Source organism: Crocuta crocuta, unplaced genomic scaffold (genome assembly GCF_008692635.1).
Source record: "Crocuta crocuta isolate KB4526 unplaced genomic scaffold, BGI_CrCroc_1.0 scaffold119, whole genome shotgun sequence".
Classification (NCBI taxonomy): Eukaryota; Metazoa; Chordata; class Mammalia; order Carnivora; family Hyaenidae; genus Crocuta; species Crocuta crocuta.
This window is the reverse complement of record NW_027551562.1, coordinates 368,307-388,004: the sequence shown is the minus strand read 5'-3', so window position 1 is coordinate 388,004 and position 19,698 is coordinate 368,307. Positions and strand designations below refer to the sequence as shown.

The window sequence follows — 19,698 nt, the reverse complement described above, 5'->3', positions numbered from 1 at the left end:
ACACATAATGATCAATTCACAGGTATGATTTTTGGGGGGTTAATTTTTTTTGAAGCAATTTTGGACATACAAAAATATTTTAAGAATTAAGGAAACCCTCAAATTTTTAACATTTTACCATCTAATATTGGTTACATATCTGTCTCTCTATTCATTATCATCTTAGTTTTGATGCATATCAAAGTAAGTTACAGATATCAGTTAGCTTCATCCCAAACAATTCAGAATGCATATTGTTAACTAGAGTTCAATATTTGTTTACATTGTTTTGGAGCAGCATTTATATACAGTGAAATGATCACATCATTTTTTTTTTTAATGTTTATTNGGGGAGGGGGGAAACAGAGGATCCCAAGCAGGCTTTGACAGCATAGAGCCTGAAGCAGGGCTTGAACTCACAAACAGTGAAATCATGACCTGAGTTGAAGTTGGACGCTCATTCAAATGAGCCACCCAGGCGACCCTGAAATGCTTACACATCTTTAGATACTATTTGTTGAGTTTTGACAGTTGCATAAACCTTTATCAAGATACAGATATTTCTATCACCTCAGAACATTCTCTCAAGTTTCCACCGATCCCTGGCTCCATCCTGCCTGGAACGGCAGAAGTGGTGGCCCCTAGATCCCCCTGAGCTCACCAGGGACACTCTCAGCATAGACTGGAGTGGGACCAGGCCTCTCTGGACTGACTGTCAGTTGCTGCAGCAACGACAGGGTCCCATACAGGGCAGACAGGGGCTGCTTGGCTTCCAGATCCCAGGTTGACACGGGTCTATTCAGTTCCATTTTCAGGCCACACTCCTCCAGTAGGCCATAGGTGATGGCTAAATCCTCACCCTGGAGTGGGGCAAGGAGCTCGGGTTTGAGGGTGAAGGGAATGTTCCAGGAGTATTCGAAGTTAGGCTCCAGGATGCTCCTTACCTAGAGTAAACAATATCAGATGTTACATGGCAGCATTTGAGGTCGGGAAGAAAAAGTTTGTCCTAAGAGGGTCATGCAGGGTAACTGAAAGGGATAAGAGCTTTTGAGTCAAGGGGGCCAGGAATCATGTCCTGGTCATGCCCTGTGATCATGTAATTGTGGACACATTATTGGAAATCACTGAGCATTGTTTCCTCAACTGCTAAATGGTTATATTAACATTTCCCTTGCAGAATAGTGGTATTTGGAATTAGATGTGTGTATATATCCATACAGGTGTGCAGTGTGTGTTTATGTATATGCGTATGCCTATGCACACATATATCCTTAAATATACATATGTGGAGAGAGAAAGAGCTATTCCCAAATGGTAATTGCATAAATAAAGTGGGGATATGACTTAGGGGCTCTGAGTTCCCAAACCTGGGTTCTTATATGGCTATTTTAGAACTGTGGGGGTGCTCTGCAGGGGTTGCCATGGAAACCGAGATCCTCCTGAGGCAGACATCTACCCACTGGGCCTGTTCCCTCAAGGGAGATGCAGCCAGGGATTTCCCAGTTGCCAAAGCAGGATCCTGTCTCCCTGGCAGAAACCTGGATCATCTTTTTTTCCTCAGATTTATTCTTAACTCTGGTTTTTTCACCCTCTTCCCTGGCCACTGGCCCCTGAGAATGTCTCACCAGCTTTTGCTGCTGGAGCAGGATCCTCTTTTCCATGGACTGGGCCAGCAGATCATGTTGAGTGTCACTCAGCACTGGGAACAGGGGGACATTTGGAGAAAGAGTGATGAAGAGTCAGATTTTCCTCTCCCCGCTGTGAGCTGTGAGACCCTATGAGAGGGGAAATCTGAGGCAGAGGAATAACCCATTGGACTTTGAAGGTCAAGTTCCCTTTACTGGAAAGTCCACCTTCTACTTTTGGAATGGCCTCCAGAATGCTACATGATGTGGTCCAGAGGATGGGGTCCTGAGGCTGGAGCCTGGACCTGTCCACCCATAATGATCTGTTGGATGGACTTGGGCTGGTCACTTTCTAGACCTCAGACTGGCTCTCTGTTCACATGGCAAATTTATCTCACTAAACCCTCTGGACATTGGAGAGAGGGGATATATGAGGATGAAGATCATAATATTTGAAGGGTTTTCAGGAGATGGCATCGAACCCATGGGTTTCGCGAGGTCTGAAGGCCAATCTTGTGACTTTACTACATTTCCCCCAAATCACTCTTACCCATTATGGCTTCAAGGAGGTAGATGATGTGGAATCTTGCCTGGATCCATAGGTCTCTTAAGTCCTCTTGCATCTCATTCAGGATTGTGCCACCAAAGTCATCCAGATGATCCAAGGGGCTCTCATCCAGCTGTAGGAGACCGGGATTATTGGTAGTAAGATATTACCACCATTACCTACTACTACTACTACTACTACTATTACTACTACTACTACTACTACTACTAGTATATAATTTTGCCTGTGTCTTTTAAGTCTATAAGTGATCAACCAAGGTGGGAGGGTCAGGGCTCTTGACCTCCCCCAGGGGATTCCTAGCAGCCCCAGTATTTGAGGTTGCACTCCTCGGCCTTGTCATTGTGCCTGGGGCCAGTGTCCTGGATGGCTGACATCCTACCCTTTCCCCTGGCATTACTCCCTCCCCCATGTATCTTGGTAGCCATATTTCCTAAACCTGCCCCTTTTACTGTTCTGATCAGCCCTAGGTCGTTTGAGGAACCCCTCACCATGTCCATGAGATCCTGCAGAGCCTCTCGGTTCCCAAGCATGTTCAGGATATTAAGGAATATAGAATCCTGAGTGTCCTTTGAGAGCTGGGCCAGGGCCTCCATTTTCTGGGAAATCTCCTCATGTAGTTGCTTGAAATCTGCTCTCAGTCATCAGCATCAACCAGAAAATGGGTACAATCCTTTGATTAGAACATTCCTGGTATGATAAGCCCTTCCCCATCAAATATGAGCCCTTCTATCGACCCAAAGCATCTCTGTGTTTGGCATGTTTGAGCTCTGGGAATGGGCTAGAAATAATAGACTAGAAAACAGACAATTCTAATGCCATGAAATTAGAGGGATAGAATACAGGGAGCAGACATGGAGATTCTGGTAAGGGGTCATGGGAAGTAGAAGGAAATGACTAGGTGCTCATTTCTGGGATGTAACTAACATAATGTGGATTCTGTGGTTGGGCTCTTAGAGGTGAGGATCTGAGCTCGTGACTCAGTTTCTACATTTGTTACATGGGGATGTTATGAGAGATTAAAAGAGTTAATGTATATAAAATGCTTGGGCAGTACCAGGTAGACATGAGCCATTCTTCTTATAATGTAATTCTACCTGTATTGTCTATATCCATATGGAATTAACCAATAAATGGATTTGGGGGCTCTATGCTTGTCTGAGGAGACTTTGGGTGGACTCCAGATGATCTGCTGAGTGAGAGGTCACTAGAACAGAGGTGCAGTGACACAGGCATTTCTGTTTGGTTCACTGCTGTATCCCTAGTGCTTAGAGTAATGCCTGTTGCCCAGTAAGTTCTTAGTAAATGTTTGCTGCAGGCATGCACAGATGAACGAAGGAATGAATCAGTGGAGCTGTGGCCAAAGTGTAAGTTTGCAAGTAGAACTCAGTTTTCTGAGTTGCATGGAAACTCCAGTCTGGGTTCTCAGCTCTGCAGTTCCCTACCCTGGAGACCCTGGATTCTCTCTTGATAAACACTCACCTTGCCAAAGGACTCTCGATATTCTTCCTGGAAAGAGAACCACAGGAATCATCTCTCTTCTCATGCCCAAATTTGCTTTTTGAGACACTTTGGAGGGTTCTGGTCTTTCATCGCCTCCTCCCTCTTGCTAGACCTCTTTCTGCCCCAATCCGGATGGATCCCTCCACCCCCTAGCCTTCCTGGATTCTTCCTGTTCCACAAGAACTAGAGCCATTCCCTAGGGCAGTGGTGGCAAAGGCCGGGGAAATCTGCCCTGCTCACCAGATGATTGCAGCTTGAGATCCACACTCTTGACTCCAGCAGACATACTCATTGGGGACATGCGACCATTTTCATCAGCGACTAAAAGAGAAATTATACCCCACATCAAGAATTAGCTTCTGAAGACATTCTGTTTCTCTGGCCTTCTGCCCCCTGCACCCCTGCACCCCTGCCCCCCGCCCCCTCTCCTTTTCATCTGTTCCTTCCCTTTGCCCAGGGGCCAGATCCTCCTGCCTTAGGCAAGGACAACAGAGGCAACTCTGGGGGGCTTTTGTGCAAAGTGGCCTCATGGAGGGATCAAGTCCCACCTTCCTGTCTCTAAAATCACCCACTCACCTGATACCTGCATCGCTTGTAGCAGGATTGCCTCTGGAAAGAGAAAGGGAAGTGCTCATTCACAAAGCCTTAGTCTCCATTCCTCCTCTTCTTCCTCCCAACCTCTCCCTCCTCTTTCCAACTTCCTCCTCCTTCTCCTCCTCCCCCAGATTTCTTACCTCGTTCCACTACTTCAGTTGATTCAGAGCCTAGGCACGTGGAGACCTTAGGCAGCATACCTACAACCCTGTCTCACAGTTCAAAGGGGAAAGGTGGCTTTCTCTGTGGCCAGGGGCTGGTGCCAAGGTCAAAGGCAGGGGAGAGGAGGACGTGGTGGAAAGGCTTGGCTGGAAAGGTTTCCATGTGGGTCTGTGGGGGCTGAGTCCTGTTCACGGCTCTTACTAGTATCGGAAGGGGATTAGGGCTCAGCAGGGTCTGAGTCTAGGTGGAGAACCTGCTCAACTCTGGAGCTCACCTTCTGGAAAGGTTTTCTGCTTGTCGTCATCTGAGATGAGGATGTCTGGATGGGAACAAACCAGGCCAGGAGAGCTGAGGTTAATCCCACTGGACTCTTTCCCATCCCCCACCTGCAGCCCCCAGGCTTCCTCCTCCACGCCCAGCCTGGCAGCTTGTCTCAGTGTGGCCTGGGGACGCCTCCATCAGAGTCACCTGTGATGCTGGCTCAAAGTCAGAGCCACTGACGTGATTCTACCTTCTGAATCAGACTCTCTTGTAGAGGACCCTGGAGCCTGCCTTTTGAACAAGCACCTGGGTTGATCACTATGCTGACACTGGAGAACTTCTCTGTAAGGTAAAGGCAGTTGGCTTTGTCCCTCCTTCTTTGGGTAGGATTGTCTGTCTGGTGCCCTTAGCCTTACTCTCCTGAGGTCTCCTCACTCACCTGTCTGCTCCCAATCCTGCCCCCTTCCTGGGTGATTTCATGCTGCATCTAAGAAATGCTGAGACAAGATGTTGCAGTGAGGATACTATAGAGAGGTGTGTGTGGGGGCGGGGGGCGGTGAGGGCATCCCCTGATCCCTGAGGACCTGGACCCCAGCTGTATCAGGTGCACATCTTCCTGGGACTTAAATTTGGGAAGGCTGATTGTGTCCCCAGCGCTCACCATTCCATCCAGGGAGGCAGTGGCTGATGCAGATGGTTCACCCATGTGGAGTCAGAACCCAAAGTGTGTGCGTGTGTTGGGGGGTGGGGCTGGGGCGGGAGGAAGGGTGTAGATCCGACCCTGCATCATGTTCCTGGGGCATCGTGTCTGCCGTTCTATTTGGGATCCTGTGGATATCTCCTGGGCTTCCTCCCGAGGTTATGGGCAACCCGGGGAGTGCCCTGTGGCTCCCCCAGGCCAGCTGCTGAGAGTGGCTTGAGTGGACACTCAAATGAATAGACGAGACGGTGGGGTTGGGGCCGCCCTTAGCCTGGTGCGAAGGACACCTCCACGCTGGGTCCCCTTTGTCCCTGTCCATGTGGGATACTGTCTCTGTATCTCCCTGGAGCAGCGTTTCTGTGAGTCAGCCGTGCTGGGAGGTGGCTTTGGTGGTGGGGTGCGTGTGCCCCCGCAGCAGGGCGGGGTTTCTCAGCCTTCTCCAAGAATGCACAGAGCAGCAGGTGTGTGAAGCTGCTGGCTCTTCCCCTCTCTCTCTTCTCCAGAGAAGTGGACTCCCTCTCCCCATCTTCCCCTTTCAGCCTCTGCTTACCCCAGCCATTCTTCTTAAAAATCAGCTGCTTCTTCTTATAGGCCAGCACCGTGCCCTGTGGCAGAGTCAACATCTTCTCTCTCATTTTGAGACCCTCTCCCTGGCCTTGACCCTAGGGAGAGAAATTAGGCAGTATGGTCCCATTTACATGTGATCTCTAAACTCACCCATGTGCATGTGTCAGAGACCTCAGCACCCCGTTCCCATCTCACCCCCCACCGGCCTTGATCCTAATTTATAGGTGCTGCTCTTTTTTCCTTCTTGGTCCAGTATTTACTTTCCTATTTCTAGTTTTTGCATTTATATTGCAACAAATTTAATTTTTTTTTCAGATTTAAGTATATCTAGTCACTTTCTCCTTTTGATGATGAGGATTTCATTTTCCTACTCTTCCCTCTCCCCAACCCTCACCCCTCATTCCCCTATCCTTGTAAAATGTTCACATCCCAATGTCTAATGTAATATCCTTTGTTTACTGTTGGGGAGTGTGCTTCTCCTCACTCCAGATCTTTCCTATAGCAGTTAATTACTAGGACAGTAGCGTGCCCTCTCTGCCTCTTACTCATCTTTCCAAGGAATGTGGGGATACGTTTTTTGAGACCGTGCATATCCGAAGACTTCTTTCTTTTGCCCTCACACTTGAGCATTATTTTGACTGGACATAGAAATCTAAGCTGAAATTCCTCGGAAAATGATTTTTGTTTTCCTTTTTTAGAGATATTCGTGATTTTCTTTTTTTTTTATTTTTGAGAGAGAGGGTGTGTGTGTGCATGTGGGGGAAGGAGCAGAGTGAGAGGGGAACACAGAGGATCTGAAGTGAGCTCTGTACCGGCAGCAGAGAGCCTGATGTGGTGCTTGAACTCACAAACCATGCAATCATGACCTGAGCTGAGGGCAGACGCTTAACCAATTGAGCCACCCCGGTGCCCCATGCTTTTCTGTGTGAGGCAAGTATCATGGTAATTCACACTGATGTTCTGTGGTGCATGTTGAAAAAACACATCCCTCTGGTCTCCTTCCCTTTCTTGTATTATTTTTTGGATGATCTTCCCTCTTCTATTGTGTCTCTGTTCTCTCATTCTGGAACTTCTGATTTTTAGATGTTGGATCTTTGGACTAACCCTCTAAACTTTAATATTAATATTCTCGTCTTTTTATGCTTACCTTTTTTGGGGAAATATCTATGATTTTATCTTCTGTATTTCCTATTTTAAAAAAGTTAGACTTCTGGTTTCTGGGCTGACTACAGTAAAGAGCTTAGAAGTTGTCACTCTGTCTTACAATCAAGTGAAAAGCTGAACAAACTTTACTGAGTATATTAGTCTAGATTTTTTTAAATGTTTTATTTATTTCTGAGAGAGAGACAGTGTGAGTAGGGGAGGGTCAGAAAGAGAGGGAAACACAGAATCTGAAGCAGGCTCCAGGCTCTGAGCTAGCTGTCAGCACAGAGCCCGACGCGGGGCTCGAACCCATGAACCGTGAGATCATGACCTGAGTCGAAGTCGGACGCTAACCAAGTGAGCTACCCAGGCCCCGCTGAGTATATTAGTCTATAGAAAAACAGCCAATAAGCTGTCTGTCTGTGTATCTTTCTAAAGGGATTTATTGTAAGGGATCTGTTCATGCAGTTATAAAAATTGGAAAGCCCCAGGGTCACCTGGGTGGCTTGGTCAGCGAAGCATCCAACTTTGGCTTAGGTCACGATCTCATGGTTTGTGAATTCAGGCCCCACATCAGGGTCCGTGCTGACAGTGTGGAGCATGCTTGGGATTCTGGGTCTCCCCCTCTGCCCTGCTCACACTCTTTCTCTCTCAAGAATAAACAAACATACAAAAGAATGTTAAGGGGGTTCCTGGGTGGATCAGTCGGCTAAGTGTCAACTTGTGATTTTAGCTCAGGTCATGTTCTCGCAATTTGTGAATCTGAGCCCCATATCCGGCTCTGTGCTGACTGTGGGGAGCCTGGTTGAGATTTTCTCTCTCCCTCTCTCTGCTCCTCCCCCACTTACATGCATGCTCTCTCTCAAATCTCAAATAATAAAAACTTTATAAAATTTATAAAGAGAAAAATCCCAAGATGTACAGACCCAGGAGAACTAGTGGTATAGTCCCCATCTGAATCTAAAGGCCTAAGAACCAGGAGTGCAAGTCAGAGTCTGATGGCAGAACAGTGTCCCAGCTGAAAGATACTTGGGCAGAGAGTAAATTCAGGTTTTTCTCCACCTTTTGTCTCATTCAGAACTTCAGTGGATTGGGTGAGGCCTGCCTGCATGGGTGAAAATAATCTGCTCTACCAGTCTACCCTTTCAGATCTCATCCAGAAACATACAGGCACACCTAGAATGACCTTGAATGAAAGACGGTGCACCTCATGGGCCAGTCGTGTTGGCAACATAAAACTAACCATCACATTGAGGAGTGGTTCCTGTATTCTGGAGATCTGATTGACTGTTCATATGTATTATCATGGACTTCGATGTAGAAGTTATATATTAAGTCATTTTTTAAAAAAGGTTTGTTTATTATTTTGAGAGAGAGAGAAAGCAGGGGAGAGGCAGAGAGGGAGAGAGAGAATCCCCAGCAGGCTCTGTGTTGTCAGTGCAGAGCCCAACGCAGGCTTGATCCCATGAACCCTGAGATCATAACCTGAACTGAAAGTAAGAATCAACCAACTGAGCCACCCAGGCGCCCCGGTAGGTGTAGGCGTTATATTTTAATTACGGGGACGAGGGACCCGATGTCAGAAACATGAATAATGGTCTCAGGCAGCCTAGTGAGTAGATGGCTTCTCCAGAATTCAGCCCTACTCTTTGATGAGGAGAATGTCCTGGTGAGTCCAGTATCACTTATGGGAGTCCAGTGCAGACCAGTGGCGTGGGGAAACGCCGGCACAGCCAGGAACCGGGGTAATCTGCAGGCTGTTTAACAACATCACAGCCCAGGAGCCGTGCTTAGAACCGGCGCCTGCTGTGAACAGCTGGGGCACCGGCCAGACACACAGCTGAGCAGCCGCCCTCTGCAAAATGCCTCAGCGTGCTCTCCCGTTCTCCCCAAGCCCAGTCCGCCCACCCAAGCACATGTGAAGACAGGCGTCCTTGGAAATACCCTCCAGACTGGAGTTAAGTTTTGTTTCAAACCTCCTTGTCCACTGGGTGGCGCCTTGCTCTCCTCCAGGGTTAATTCACAGATCTTGGCAAAGTTAGCTCACGTCTCTGTCTTTGTCTTGTTTTGTTTTTTTAGTTCCTAAATCTCTTCAGTGAGGACAAATTACATATAAAATATATTTTGTTTAAATTTCCACTATTACACATACACACACACACACACACACACACACACAATTTAGATGTCCCTGAATCNAGTTAGCTCACGTCTCTGTCTTTGTCTTGTTTTGTTTTTTTAGTTCCTAAATCTCTTCAGTGAGGACAAATTACATATAAAATATATTTTGTTTAAATTTCCACTATTACACACACACACACACACACACACACTTTAGATGTCCCTGAATCACAGTTCATGTTGAGTAAATATTTGATGAACTGCTTTGTTTTAAACTTTTTAAAAACATTTTTTAAAATGTTTTATTTATTTTTGAGACAGAGCATGAGCTGGGGAGGGGCAGAGAGAGAGAGGGAGACACAGAATCCGAAGCAACTCCAGGATCTGAGCTGTCAGCACAGAACCTGACGTGGGGCTCAAACTCAAGAACTGTGAGATCATGATCTGAGCTGAAGTTGGATGCTCAACCAACTGAGTCACCCAAGTGCCCCATAAATTTTTTTTTAATTGTAGTGATTGTAAGTCATGTATATCATATGTGCTTGGAGATACTTAAACTCAATCCAGAAAACTTTCAACTCAGGGTTTCACGGTATTTAGGATATTTGAACTGATGTGGTTTTGTACTCTGGCCCCTTGTTTCTTCCAGCCATAAAGCTGCATTATTTATGTAGTATAACAACCATACATATATATTTTTTAAGTTTATTTATTTATTTGGAGAGTGAGAGGAAGGGAAAGAGAGAGAGAATCCCCAGCAGGTTCCACACTGGCAATACAGAGACTGACTCATGAACTATGAGATCATGACTTGAGCTGAAACCAGATGCTCAATTGACTGAGCCACCCAGACACCCCAACAATCATATTTTTAGAGTATCCAGAACCCATCATTTAACCAAAGCAAAATATAATTGCAAATAATTAAATCTATTTCTATTTTATCGATGTTGAATAATCTCATATATGAAAATACTAAAACGAGCATGTCAGAATATACTCTCGGGTCAGGAGTCAGGATTTTTTGGCACATGAGAAGTGGGAAGTAATGACCGCATTCATTCCAACCCCCAGAGACAGGTCCTAAGAGGATGCAGAGCCCCTGGCAAGTGGGGTTGGGCTGGCTGTGCTCTTGGTGTCCCCATCCCACTTCAGGACAACCATGTACCTTGACAGAAGTCATCCAAGGGATGAAGAATTTTCCCATAACATTCACACTGCTGCTGTCATGCAGCACAGTGCTGTTGATCAGTTCCACGGCCTCCGTCACCACATAGAGATTGTCATCTCTGTTCCGGCACTTCCTCAGAAAAAGCAGCTCCTGATCCAGCACTTTCCTGGGGTAGGTGGGAAGAGAAAGGTCTTAGTAGGAAAGGGATACCTTTTTAAAAAATGCTTATTAATTTATTTTGGGGGAGAGAGAGAGAGCGAGAGAGAGCAAGCATGAGCAAGTGGGGGAGGAACAGAGAGAGAGAAGAAGAGAGAGAATCCCAAGCAGGCTCCACACAGTCATTATAGAGCCTGACATGGGGCTCGATCCCATGACTGTGAAGTCATGAACTGAGCTGAAATCAAGAGTTAGATGCTTGACTGACTGAGCCACTCAGGTGTCCCTGGGAAAGGCATGCCTTCTTGGCTTGCTGTGGGTTACTCTTTTAAGAACCTGGGGCGCCTGGGTGGCTTAGTCGGTTAAGCGTCCGACTTTCGCTTAGGTCATGATCTCGCGGTTCGTGGGTTCGAGCCCTGCGTCGGGCTCTGTGCTGACTGCCAGCTCAGAGCCTGGAGCCTGTTTCAGTCTGTGACTCCCTCTCTCTCTGACCCTCCCCTGCTCATGCTCTCTCTCTCTCTCTCTCCTAGAAATAAATAAAAAAAAAATAAAAAAAAAAGAACCTGGATGGGGTACAGAGCATTTGGAATTTGATAGGTGAGTTCTCAGTGGGTAGGAAGATATGAACTTACAGGTTAGGTTACTTAGGGCAACAGAACATCTTCTCTGATGTGCACGGTGGAGGCCCCCCATTCTCTGACAGGGGTATGGTATGACAGTATGCATACCATATTATGAAAAGGCATCTACATTTTCCAAAATTATATTGGTCGTGCTAGTACTTTGTAGATTTCCAGTAAGAGGGCCTCTCAGCAGAAGAGGCTTAAAGTCGACGAGTCCAGGTGATTGAGACCAGTGCTTAGGAAGCCCTGTTGTCAGTGCTGGTTTTGCACACCACACATGCCCACGTGGAGCAGGCAGATACAGTGTGACGAAGGAGGGCGGGTGCTGGATGATTTTTCATGACTAGCACAGATGGGCTTTCTGAGTTGACTGTCCTTAGTGGGGGCCCGGGAGTTGTAGAGCTTGACTTGAAGATGTAGGTTGGGGGAGATGTGGACGGTCTGCAGTGCTGAAGACAAAAAGCCATCTCCATTTCAGTTCTGAGACTCCACTCTGGTTCTGGTCCAGGCCCCACCCTGCCTGGTGCCCTGGTAAGAGCCGTGTGGAACACTGAGAGACCCTTACATTTGCTTTTCAGTGCTGGAGGTCACTGAGCTTCCAGTGTCCTTGGAGAGAAATGCAGCTTCTTACCGTGTGTCCAAGGAGTGTGCCATCTGACTCTACTTACCTCCCAAGCTTCATTTTATATCACCTTCATCCTTGTGGGCGAAGCTTCCGCTTCCCTGGCCTCTCCCTGGTTTTGGAAACATCCAGCTCTGTCCTGCCCCAGGGCCTTTCAGCTTTAATTTGGACCCCTTTCCTCTTTCTTGCTTCTTTCATTCTTTAGGTCTGAGCTCAACTGTTAGCACCAGAGAGAAACCTAAGCCAACCACCTTCAGCATCTCTTTCACCTCGTCCTGTTTCTTATCTTCAGAGCTCCCTTCGTGATTTGTAAGGGCCTTCGCAGCTGAGCACCTGACACGTCCACATCCTCTCTAAATAGCCAGCTGCCTTTTGTTGCTTTATAGGTTTGGCCTCAGCTTACTTATTTCACTTGGAGCTAGCTCCTTAAAATGTATCCTAGAAATGCCCACTTTACTGAAATACTGAGAATTTATTTTTCTTTCTGAGCAGCTAAGGAATCTCAGATACTCTTTTGCACTATAAACAGTGTTTGCAAATGTTATTTTTAATAAGGGCCTTGTAAGAGCCCAGGAATACAGAAATCGTCCAATGCCCTGTGAAAGTAACTTTTAGTCTTAAAACAGTCTGTGAGTTTTAGCTCATTGCTTACTTAACAATTTGTTGCCTTTGTAAACATACTATTTAAGTTGGTATTTCTGTTTTTATTATTTATTTATTTTAAATTTATGTATTTGTTTTGTGAGAGAGAGAGAGAGAGGGAGCATGAGAGAGCTGGGAAGGGGCAGAGAGAGAGTGAGATTCCCAGGCAGGCTCAGTGATGTTAGTGCAGAACCACATGAGGGGCTTGATCCCACGAACTGTGAGATCATAACCTAAGCTGAAAGCAAGAGACAGATGCTTAACCGATGGAGCCGCCCAGGCGCCCTGAAGTTGACTCTCTGTTTTTAGAAGGCATAAAGATGTAAGAATTTCTTCATTGAGCTCTTAGAGATCGTTTGTTACCTGTCTTTGCCTTTATGCATGGAGGTAAATGAAATCCTAGGACACTGCTGCATACCTTATGTCAGCAGAGAGTTGCACATTCTTTGTCTCACATAAATTAATCTTTGTTAATTAATACATTATTTTTTATTGCCTGCCTTCTCACTTCCTACCCTTTGCCTGTCCACACTGAATATGAGCAGCTTTAGGATAGATGTGGGTAGCACATGATAGCACAGTAATGGGTAATTGCTGTTTTAATATATATGTTTTAGGTGACTAATAATTATTTGCTGAATGAATGAATAAATGAATACCCAAGAAGAACAGCATAGTCTGGGGTGTCATTTTCTTCATTCAGAGCCTCAGCAGCAAAGCCTGCTGGGTGTCCCTGCCCATGAAGAGAGCCCAAGGGGCTCTGCTGACCAGTCCTTCCTCTCCCACGGCCTCACCTCTTTAGAAGGTCTTTCCAGTTTTGGGGCGGGATGGTAACAGCCTGAAACTGGAGGGAGGATTCATTGCACTTAGTAGCTTCTCCTGACATGTTCACGTCTAGCACGGCAGTCACATCTGCAGAAGCCTTGTACTTCTGGAACGTGGTGTCACTGAAGAGAAATGGGCCCTTGACAACAGTTTCTGGGGACAGAAAAGGTGACTTCAGGTTTAGCCAAGAGTGTACTTTGGAACAGTTTGAAAATGGAGTGGAAATAGAATGACCAAGTCCTGTGTTGCTTCAGCCCTCTTACCTACTGAAATCTTTCAGAAGCTAACAAAATAATGTTTTAAGTGTAAATTAATGCTGAGGACAAATGTTTGAATCAAACCAAGGGTTGGATAACAGGGATGTTATCTCAAACCCTGAGACATGGTGACGTCGTGTGTGCACTGGTCACAGAGACCCATGACATCATCTTTCCTCTGCAGCAGGGGTAGCACCTGGCCCCAGGAGGCAGCATGCTGGAGCAGAAAATGTTAAGCATAAGGAGCCAGAAGGATCTGGGTTTGGATTCTAGTTTTACTAGTTCCCAGGTGCATAGCCTAGACGAATTATTTTATAAGTTTCAATATGCTTTCTGTAACTGGGGGTAACGTCCCTGTCTTAAGTATTAAAAAAACTGACAAGTGCTTGGGTCCAGATATTAGTAGATTCTCAGATAGTCATAGCTTCTTGCCCAGTGCCTTTCGACAAAACTGCTCCTGACGTTCACCTGTGTGTGTCTCAGGGATTCGTGCATGGTGCACTACCTGTCTGGGTGCCTGTGCTTTTCACTCCCTGCCTCCCTGCCCTTGTTGGCAATACCTGGGACTGAAGAGCTTGGCTCCAGGATGTCCATGAGGGTGTATTCTACTGGAATATCAGGTAGTTCCCAGAAATGTGAGAGAGTCGTCTTCTTCTTCCGTAAAATTGCAAACTGACGGAATTTGTTGGCACTCAACAGGTATTTCACAGGCCTCAGGTCTTTGTCTCCAAGCTCTTTGACCAAGTCCTTACTAATATTCTCAAACATGGAGGACATGTTGCTAGGGACAGATAGAAGTGGAGTACAAATTTCAGTGGAGAGGGAGAAGAAAGTGGGTAAGCTTTCACAAAGCTAGATATTTTTCCTAAAGAACAGGACATATATGTGGGATTAAATTAGGTCTTAACTTAGAATAGTGACTAAATCATAACTTTCTCAACTTTGGTATTCTAAACACAGCCCAGGCTTTGGAAGGAGGCACTACTGTGAAATGGATTGCTCTTTATGGCTAGAATAGAAAAGCCTATGTATCTCCCCACCCACAACTCAAGGGCACTCTAAAGGCCCAGGGGGTGCCTGGGTGGCTCAGTCGGTTAAGCATCTGACTTCGGCTCAAGTCATGATCTCACGGTTCGTGGGTTTGAGCCCCGCATCGGGCTGTGTGTGGTCAGCTCAGTGCCTAGAACCTGCTTTGGATTCTTTGTTGTCCTCTCTCCCTGCCCTTCCCTGACTCATTTCTCTATCTCTCTCTGTCTCTCAAAGATATAAACATAAATTTTTTTTTTCAAGGCCCAGGAAGTGCCCAACACTATGATCAGCAGAAGGGCCTGAGAGAAAGTTAGGTTGATGTTACAAATCCATGGAGGTCCTCAAAGTGGTGGGCGTGTTGACAATCAGAAAGGGAGGGCCTCACTGAGAAGTGACCTTTGAACAAAGACCTGAGCTGGAACAGGGTGGGGAGGAGGGAAAGACATGGCTCTTTGGGGAAAAGGATGTCAGGCAGAGGAATGAGCAAGAGCGAAGTTCTACAGGAAGAGATACGTGGCAGGGCGACAGGTGCAGGGCATGAGAGACTTATCAGACAGGGAGGCCGAGTTGGGGCAGCCCCTCGTGGGTCTTTATTAAGACTTTGTTTGTAGTTGAGGTGGGGTGGAAAGCTGTTGGAGGGGGCTGAGCTCAGGAGTGACAGATGGGACTCCTCTTGAAGACGCCTGTGTTTGCTGTGTTGACAGCAGACGCGGTGAGGCACTGAGAGCACGAGTAGGGGCTCTAGTGACGAGGGACCGCAGTGAGCGAGTGAGAGCTGACGGTGGGTGGGGCCAGGGTGCTGCCACAGGAGCAGTGAGAAGGGCTCGGGTCCTCGGCTGGGCCCCGGGTGGAGCCAACACTTACGGAAAGAGTGGTGTGGCGAGGTGGCCCCCGGGGCTGCTCAGAGCTTGGACACTCGGAATGAGTCAGGAAAGTGCTGTGTATCCATAAGCAGTGGGTTGTTTGTGCGACAGGGAGATGAACAAGAAGAAGCTGGAGAAGCAAGGCGGCATGGAGGAGGTGTGGGTCCTGGCAAACAAAGGGGGGCCGGTTCAGGGATCCAGAGACTCGATTACATGTACATGTGTCACTCCTTGTGCTCTCAGAACTTATAAGGACAAGCTGGGTTCTTTTTATGGGCTGCTTCTGCTCTTACAGAAGGGATTAAATGGTTCTTAGTATGTCATACAGAGAGAGTTGACAGTGATTTGAATACTTTGCAGAGATTTAGGCCTTTGTCATGTCTGCACAGTGAAGTAGTGCACATACACAAATATGCCCTTATTTGTAGCTGGAACAGGCCTTAATTCTTCCATAGGCAATTACCTATCTAGCAGATGATCTTCGAAGGACAGAGCTAAGATATCTAGGCCATGTGACCTTGACAGAATCAGAGGGAAATAAGCGAGCACCTGGTTTAGGAGATATAAGTGGCAAAGAGAAGAATTTCCCCTCCAAAGGGCAAACAGATGCATGTTCTTATGCCTCTGTGGTTAAGATGAAGCCACCCACATTGTACAATCTGTATATACCAAGTAGAGAAGAGCTTTATATGTTTGTGAATTGCCTAAGGTGAGTGCTGCAAAACTCATGCCTCTGAAAATTTTATACAATCTTGCTGTGACTGAAATAGGACAAGAGAATCACCTTCATGAAGGTGGGTTGACATGGCAAAATAATAAACCCAGAAGCCTGCATTGTTGTGCTTGGTGGAATATGAATTACTAAGGAAGTTAGTCCTTCTGCTAAGTGTCAGGAGCTTGAATAGGTAGTCATCACCCTCGATGGTGCTCTCATGCTGCCTAAGTATTTTCAATGTCAGCAAACCCAGGATCGCCACCAGCCATAGTACAAGAAACAAAGACCAGTGCTCAAGAGGAGAGAGATGATTTCTAGGAAAAGGGATCCTCTGTAAATTGGCTTGTTCATTCATTTATTTACTCATTCATTCAGACTTTTAACAAGCACCTATGACAGGCCCTGTGCTGGGAATTGGCAGTACTGTGGTGAAATCTTGGGGCTTGCAGCCTAGTGAGAAAGACAAGTATTTACCAAATGATTTCACTAATAAATACATGCACATGTATAAATCATGATTAGTCCCAGGAAGGAGAGGCATCTGATGCTCTCAGAACCTATGATAGATTTTCTTTGTTCTTTGGTCAGGGCAGTTAGGGTGTCAGAGGACTCTTTCTTAAGGGAATTCAACAGAGATATTAGGTGGGTAGAAGTTTGCCAAAATAAGAGAGGAAGAAAGTAGAATAAAGAGCATGTACAAAGACCTTGTGATGGGAGACAGTTTGGTCCTTTCAAGGAATGGACAGAAACTGGTATGGCTGGAGTGGAATGAGTGGTGAGAAGGGTGGGAGACAAGGCTCAGGAAGTAGGTAGCAGCCAAACTACGCTGTTCTTTAGAGGTTATTTGGTGTCTTTGTCCATTTTTGTAAGAGCAAAACAAAGTTTGACAAATATAGAATTGTAAGCAGAGGTGGGGTTAATGTAAAAATGAGTCCCTGGTTGGATGTAACTCTGGCAGATCAATAGTAAAATCTCTTTGGAGTAAAATAGACTCAACACAGCCTCTCAGAAGGCACAGATAATGCCCTGCATAAGATCACCTCACTGTCCAGAAATACAAAGCACATGTGGAAGCAAAGCACCCTTAGTGAGGCTCATCAGACACAACATACATCAGGATTGGATCTACAGAATGTCATAACAATCTGGTAGAGGCTATAAGAGAAGTGTGTTTAAAGTATTAAAAGCATAAATAAGGAAACAAAACATGAGAAAAGGACAAAGTAACATAAAAAGTGACAAGGTAGATTAGAAAAAAAGATTCAAAAGGAACTTTTAAGATGAAAAAATAGTTGTGGATATTAGCTCAGTGAATTAGATAAACAGTTCTAGACCTAGCTTAAGTGAGAATTAGTGAACTAGAAGGTAGATTTTAGGAACTTAGTCATAATTTACCAAAGAACTATAAAGAGATAGAAAATAGTATAGAGATATTAAGATGTATGGAGGACATAATGATAAAATAAAACACACACATATATGCATATATGCATATACACACGTAAGTGTGTTTATAACTGTATATATACACACACACATATATATGGAAGATGTGCATGTATATGAGAAAATAGAAAAATGGGACTAAGGCAATAGTCAAGGTACAATAGACAAGATGAGTCAAACCCACAGGTAATCAAATATTAATAAGATTTGAAATAGTAAGGACAATAGCAGAGCTTAAAAATCTCTACAGACAGTAGGTAAATCATCTTTAAAGGAATGCCTATTATATAGAGAATAGGATTTTGAGTTGCAACAATTGATGCCAGAAGAAAATAGAATAATATTTTTAAAGTGCTAAGAAAAAAAGCTCTCCACCAAAAATTCTCATTTCAGGTATACTATCAGGCCAAAATAATGCAAAATACATACAGTTTTCAGACAGACAAAAAATGAAAGGAGGTATTAATAATTGAATCTTTGATAACAGTGATGTTATTAAGGTAGAATGACATTGAAATTCTAAAACTAGGAGTGAAATCCAAGAAATAAGAGTGAGCAAACAAATGGTAAACACATGTGTGAATCTAAGAAAGGATTGTATCAAGTATTACGTAAGAAATATGTTTATACCAACTAATTTAGCAACAGAAACCAAAGCGAAACCAACATTCTAGATTATAATAACATAGAAGTTAGGGGAAAAGGAAGTCAGAATTAAATATTAAATATCTTTGTATTTTTTGACAAGGAAGTCAATCAAGGAAGTCAGTTTTACATTTTGTTAAATCAAGTATGTATTAAAAAAAAAATTCTGAGAGAGAGTGAGTGGAGGAGGGACAGAGAGAGAAAAGGAGACAGAGAATCCCAAGCATGCTCTGCACTCTTAGCACAGAGCCCGATGTCAAATTATGCCAAAAACAAAACACTCTAATTCATTCCATTCAGTTTTCATCCTGAACATTTCTGTCTGTGACCAGATTATAATCTCTTTTTATTCATCCCGTGATCCTCAATTAGAACTTACCAGATTGTATATTGTTTTATCCTGTTGAGAAAGATTCTCGTTGAGTTGGCGTCCTTCCAATCTTTGGGTCTCCTGATGTCAAGCAGAGTGTGTGTTTTTCCCCCACCAATAGGTCTCTGCCTCAATTTCCAGTGCAATGTCCCAGAAAAATCAGCATATGATGTCCGTCTTCTCTTTCAGAAGACCAGGTCTGGAGCTTAGCTCTGGACCAGAAAGTTTTAGCTTTCAGTCCCACCTCATCAGGTTATATAGCTGATGATGAACCTGTTGGGCTGTCCCAGCAGAAACCATGCCCTGTTCTTATTAACAGAACTGGCTGGACAAGTTTTGATTTGTGGATTCATAGTTGTGGGTGGAACAGTTTTTGGCTCATTCTTCTGCCTTAAATGTGCTGTATGTAAAGTATAACTGTGAGTCAACAAGAAAGGTAAAAAAACTCTTCAGGAAGAGGGACAGGTTCAAGTGCCAGGGCTTGAGGGAGAGCCTCTGAGCTGTCTAGATGTGGAGCTCTGTACAACAGGAGTTTTTCAAACGCCTCCTGTTTGTCAGGCACTATGCAGGTATTAAGTATTCCAATTTTATGACAGTCTTTATTTTAAAGATAAATTAAAAGGAGACATTCAAAGAGTACAAAAACAACTTTCTCCAAATCTATTCTCTTGCTGATTACTTCCTGTCGACTTCCAGGATTAGGTGAAAGGCCTGTATGAGGGAAACTGTGTGACTAGGAAGGCCACACCCACAGGTTTGGTCCCTCAGGCCACATCCCTTTCAGTTGCCAGGAGCTTACGATGTGGGTATTTCACTTCACTTTTTTCTTCTTCACTTGTACTAGTCATAAAAGTCCCACACGAACCCTTCTCCATCTTGGGAGTCTGATATCCACTCCCTCCGGGACACAACTCACATTGTAATACCATCAGACCTATAGATTTACCAGAATTGAGTTTTACTTTCTAGAATTTCCATTTTCAAAACAATAGACTTGAAGTGTAGAAATTGTTTTAATGTTTTTTTTTTGAGAGAGAGAGCGTGAGTGTGGGAGGGACAGAGAAGGAGACAGAATCCAAAGCAGGCTTCATGCTGTCAGCACAGAACCTGACGA

The 19,698-nt window shown here is 45.1% G+C and overlaps 1 protein-coding gene across 2 annotated transcripts; it reads right to left on the bottom strand.

Annotated features, from left to right (window-relative positions):
- Positions 1-334: 334 nt before the first annotated feature.
- GSDMC (gasdermin C) lies at positions 335-18,938 on the bottom strand. Of its 2 annotated transcripts, none has more exons than XM_077749980.1 (13): positions 18,594-18,938; positions 14,077-14,297; positions 13,229-13,412; positions 10,389-10,557; positions 5,940-6,051; positions 4,703-4,747; positions 4,249-4,281; positions 3,913-3,993; positions 3,652-3,678; positions 2,661-2,800; positions 2,155-2,284; positions 1,605-1,678; positions 335-923 (listed from the first exon to the last, which is right to left on the bottom strand). In XM_077749980.1, the coding sequence occupies exons 2-13, from the start codon at positions 14,291-14,293 to the stop codon at positions 621-623; spliced, it is 1,515 nt and encodes a 504-aa protein (XP_077606106.1). In that variant the 5' UTR covers positions 14,294-14,297; positions 18,594-18,938; the 3' UTR covers positions 335-620. The 2 variants fall into 2 exon arrangements, with proteins under 2 accessions (XP_077606106.1, XP_077606107.1); XM_077749981.1 differs by lacking the exon at positions 18,594-18,938 and adding an exon at positions 15,410-15,443.
- Between the last annotated feature and the right edge of the window lie 760 nt (positions 18,939-19,698).

Coding starts and splice junctions, on each gene's coding strand:
- GSDMC (XM_077749980.1), bottom strand. CDS start 14,293: ATGTCCTCCATGTTTGAGAATATTAGTAAGGACTTGGTCAAAGAGCTT. Junction 4,282..4,702: donor GCAGAAAACCTTTCCAGAAG/GTGAGCTCCAGA, acceptor TTCTCTTTCCAG/AGGCAATCCTGCTACAAGCG. Junction 3,994..4,248: donor ACAAGCGATGCAGGTATCAG/GTGAGTGGGTGA, acceptor TTTCTCTTTTAG/TCGCTGATGAAAATGGTCGC.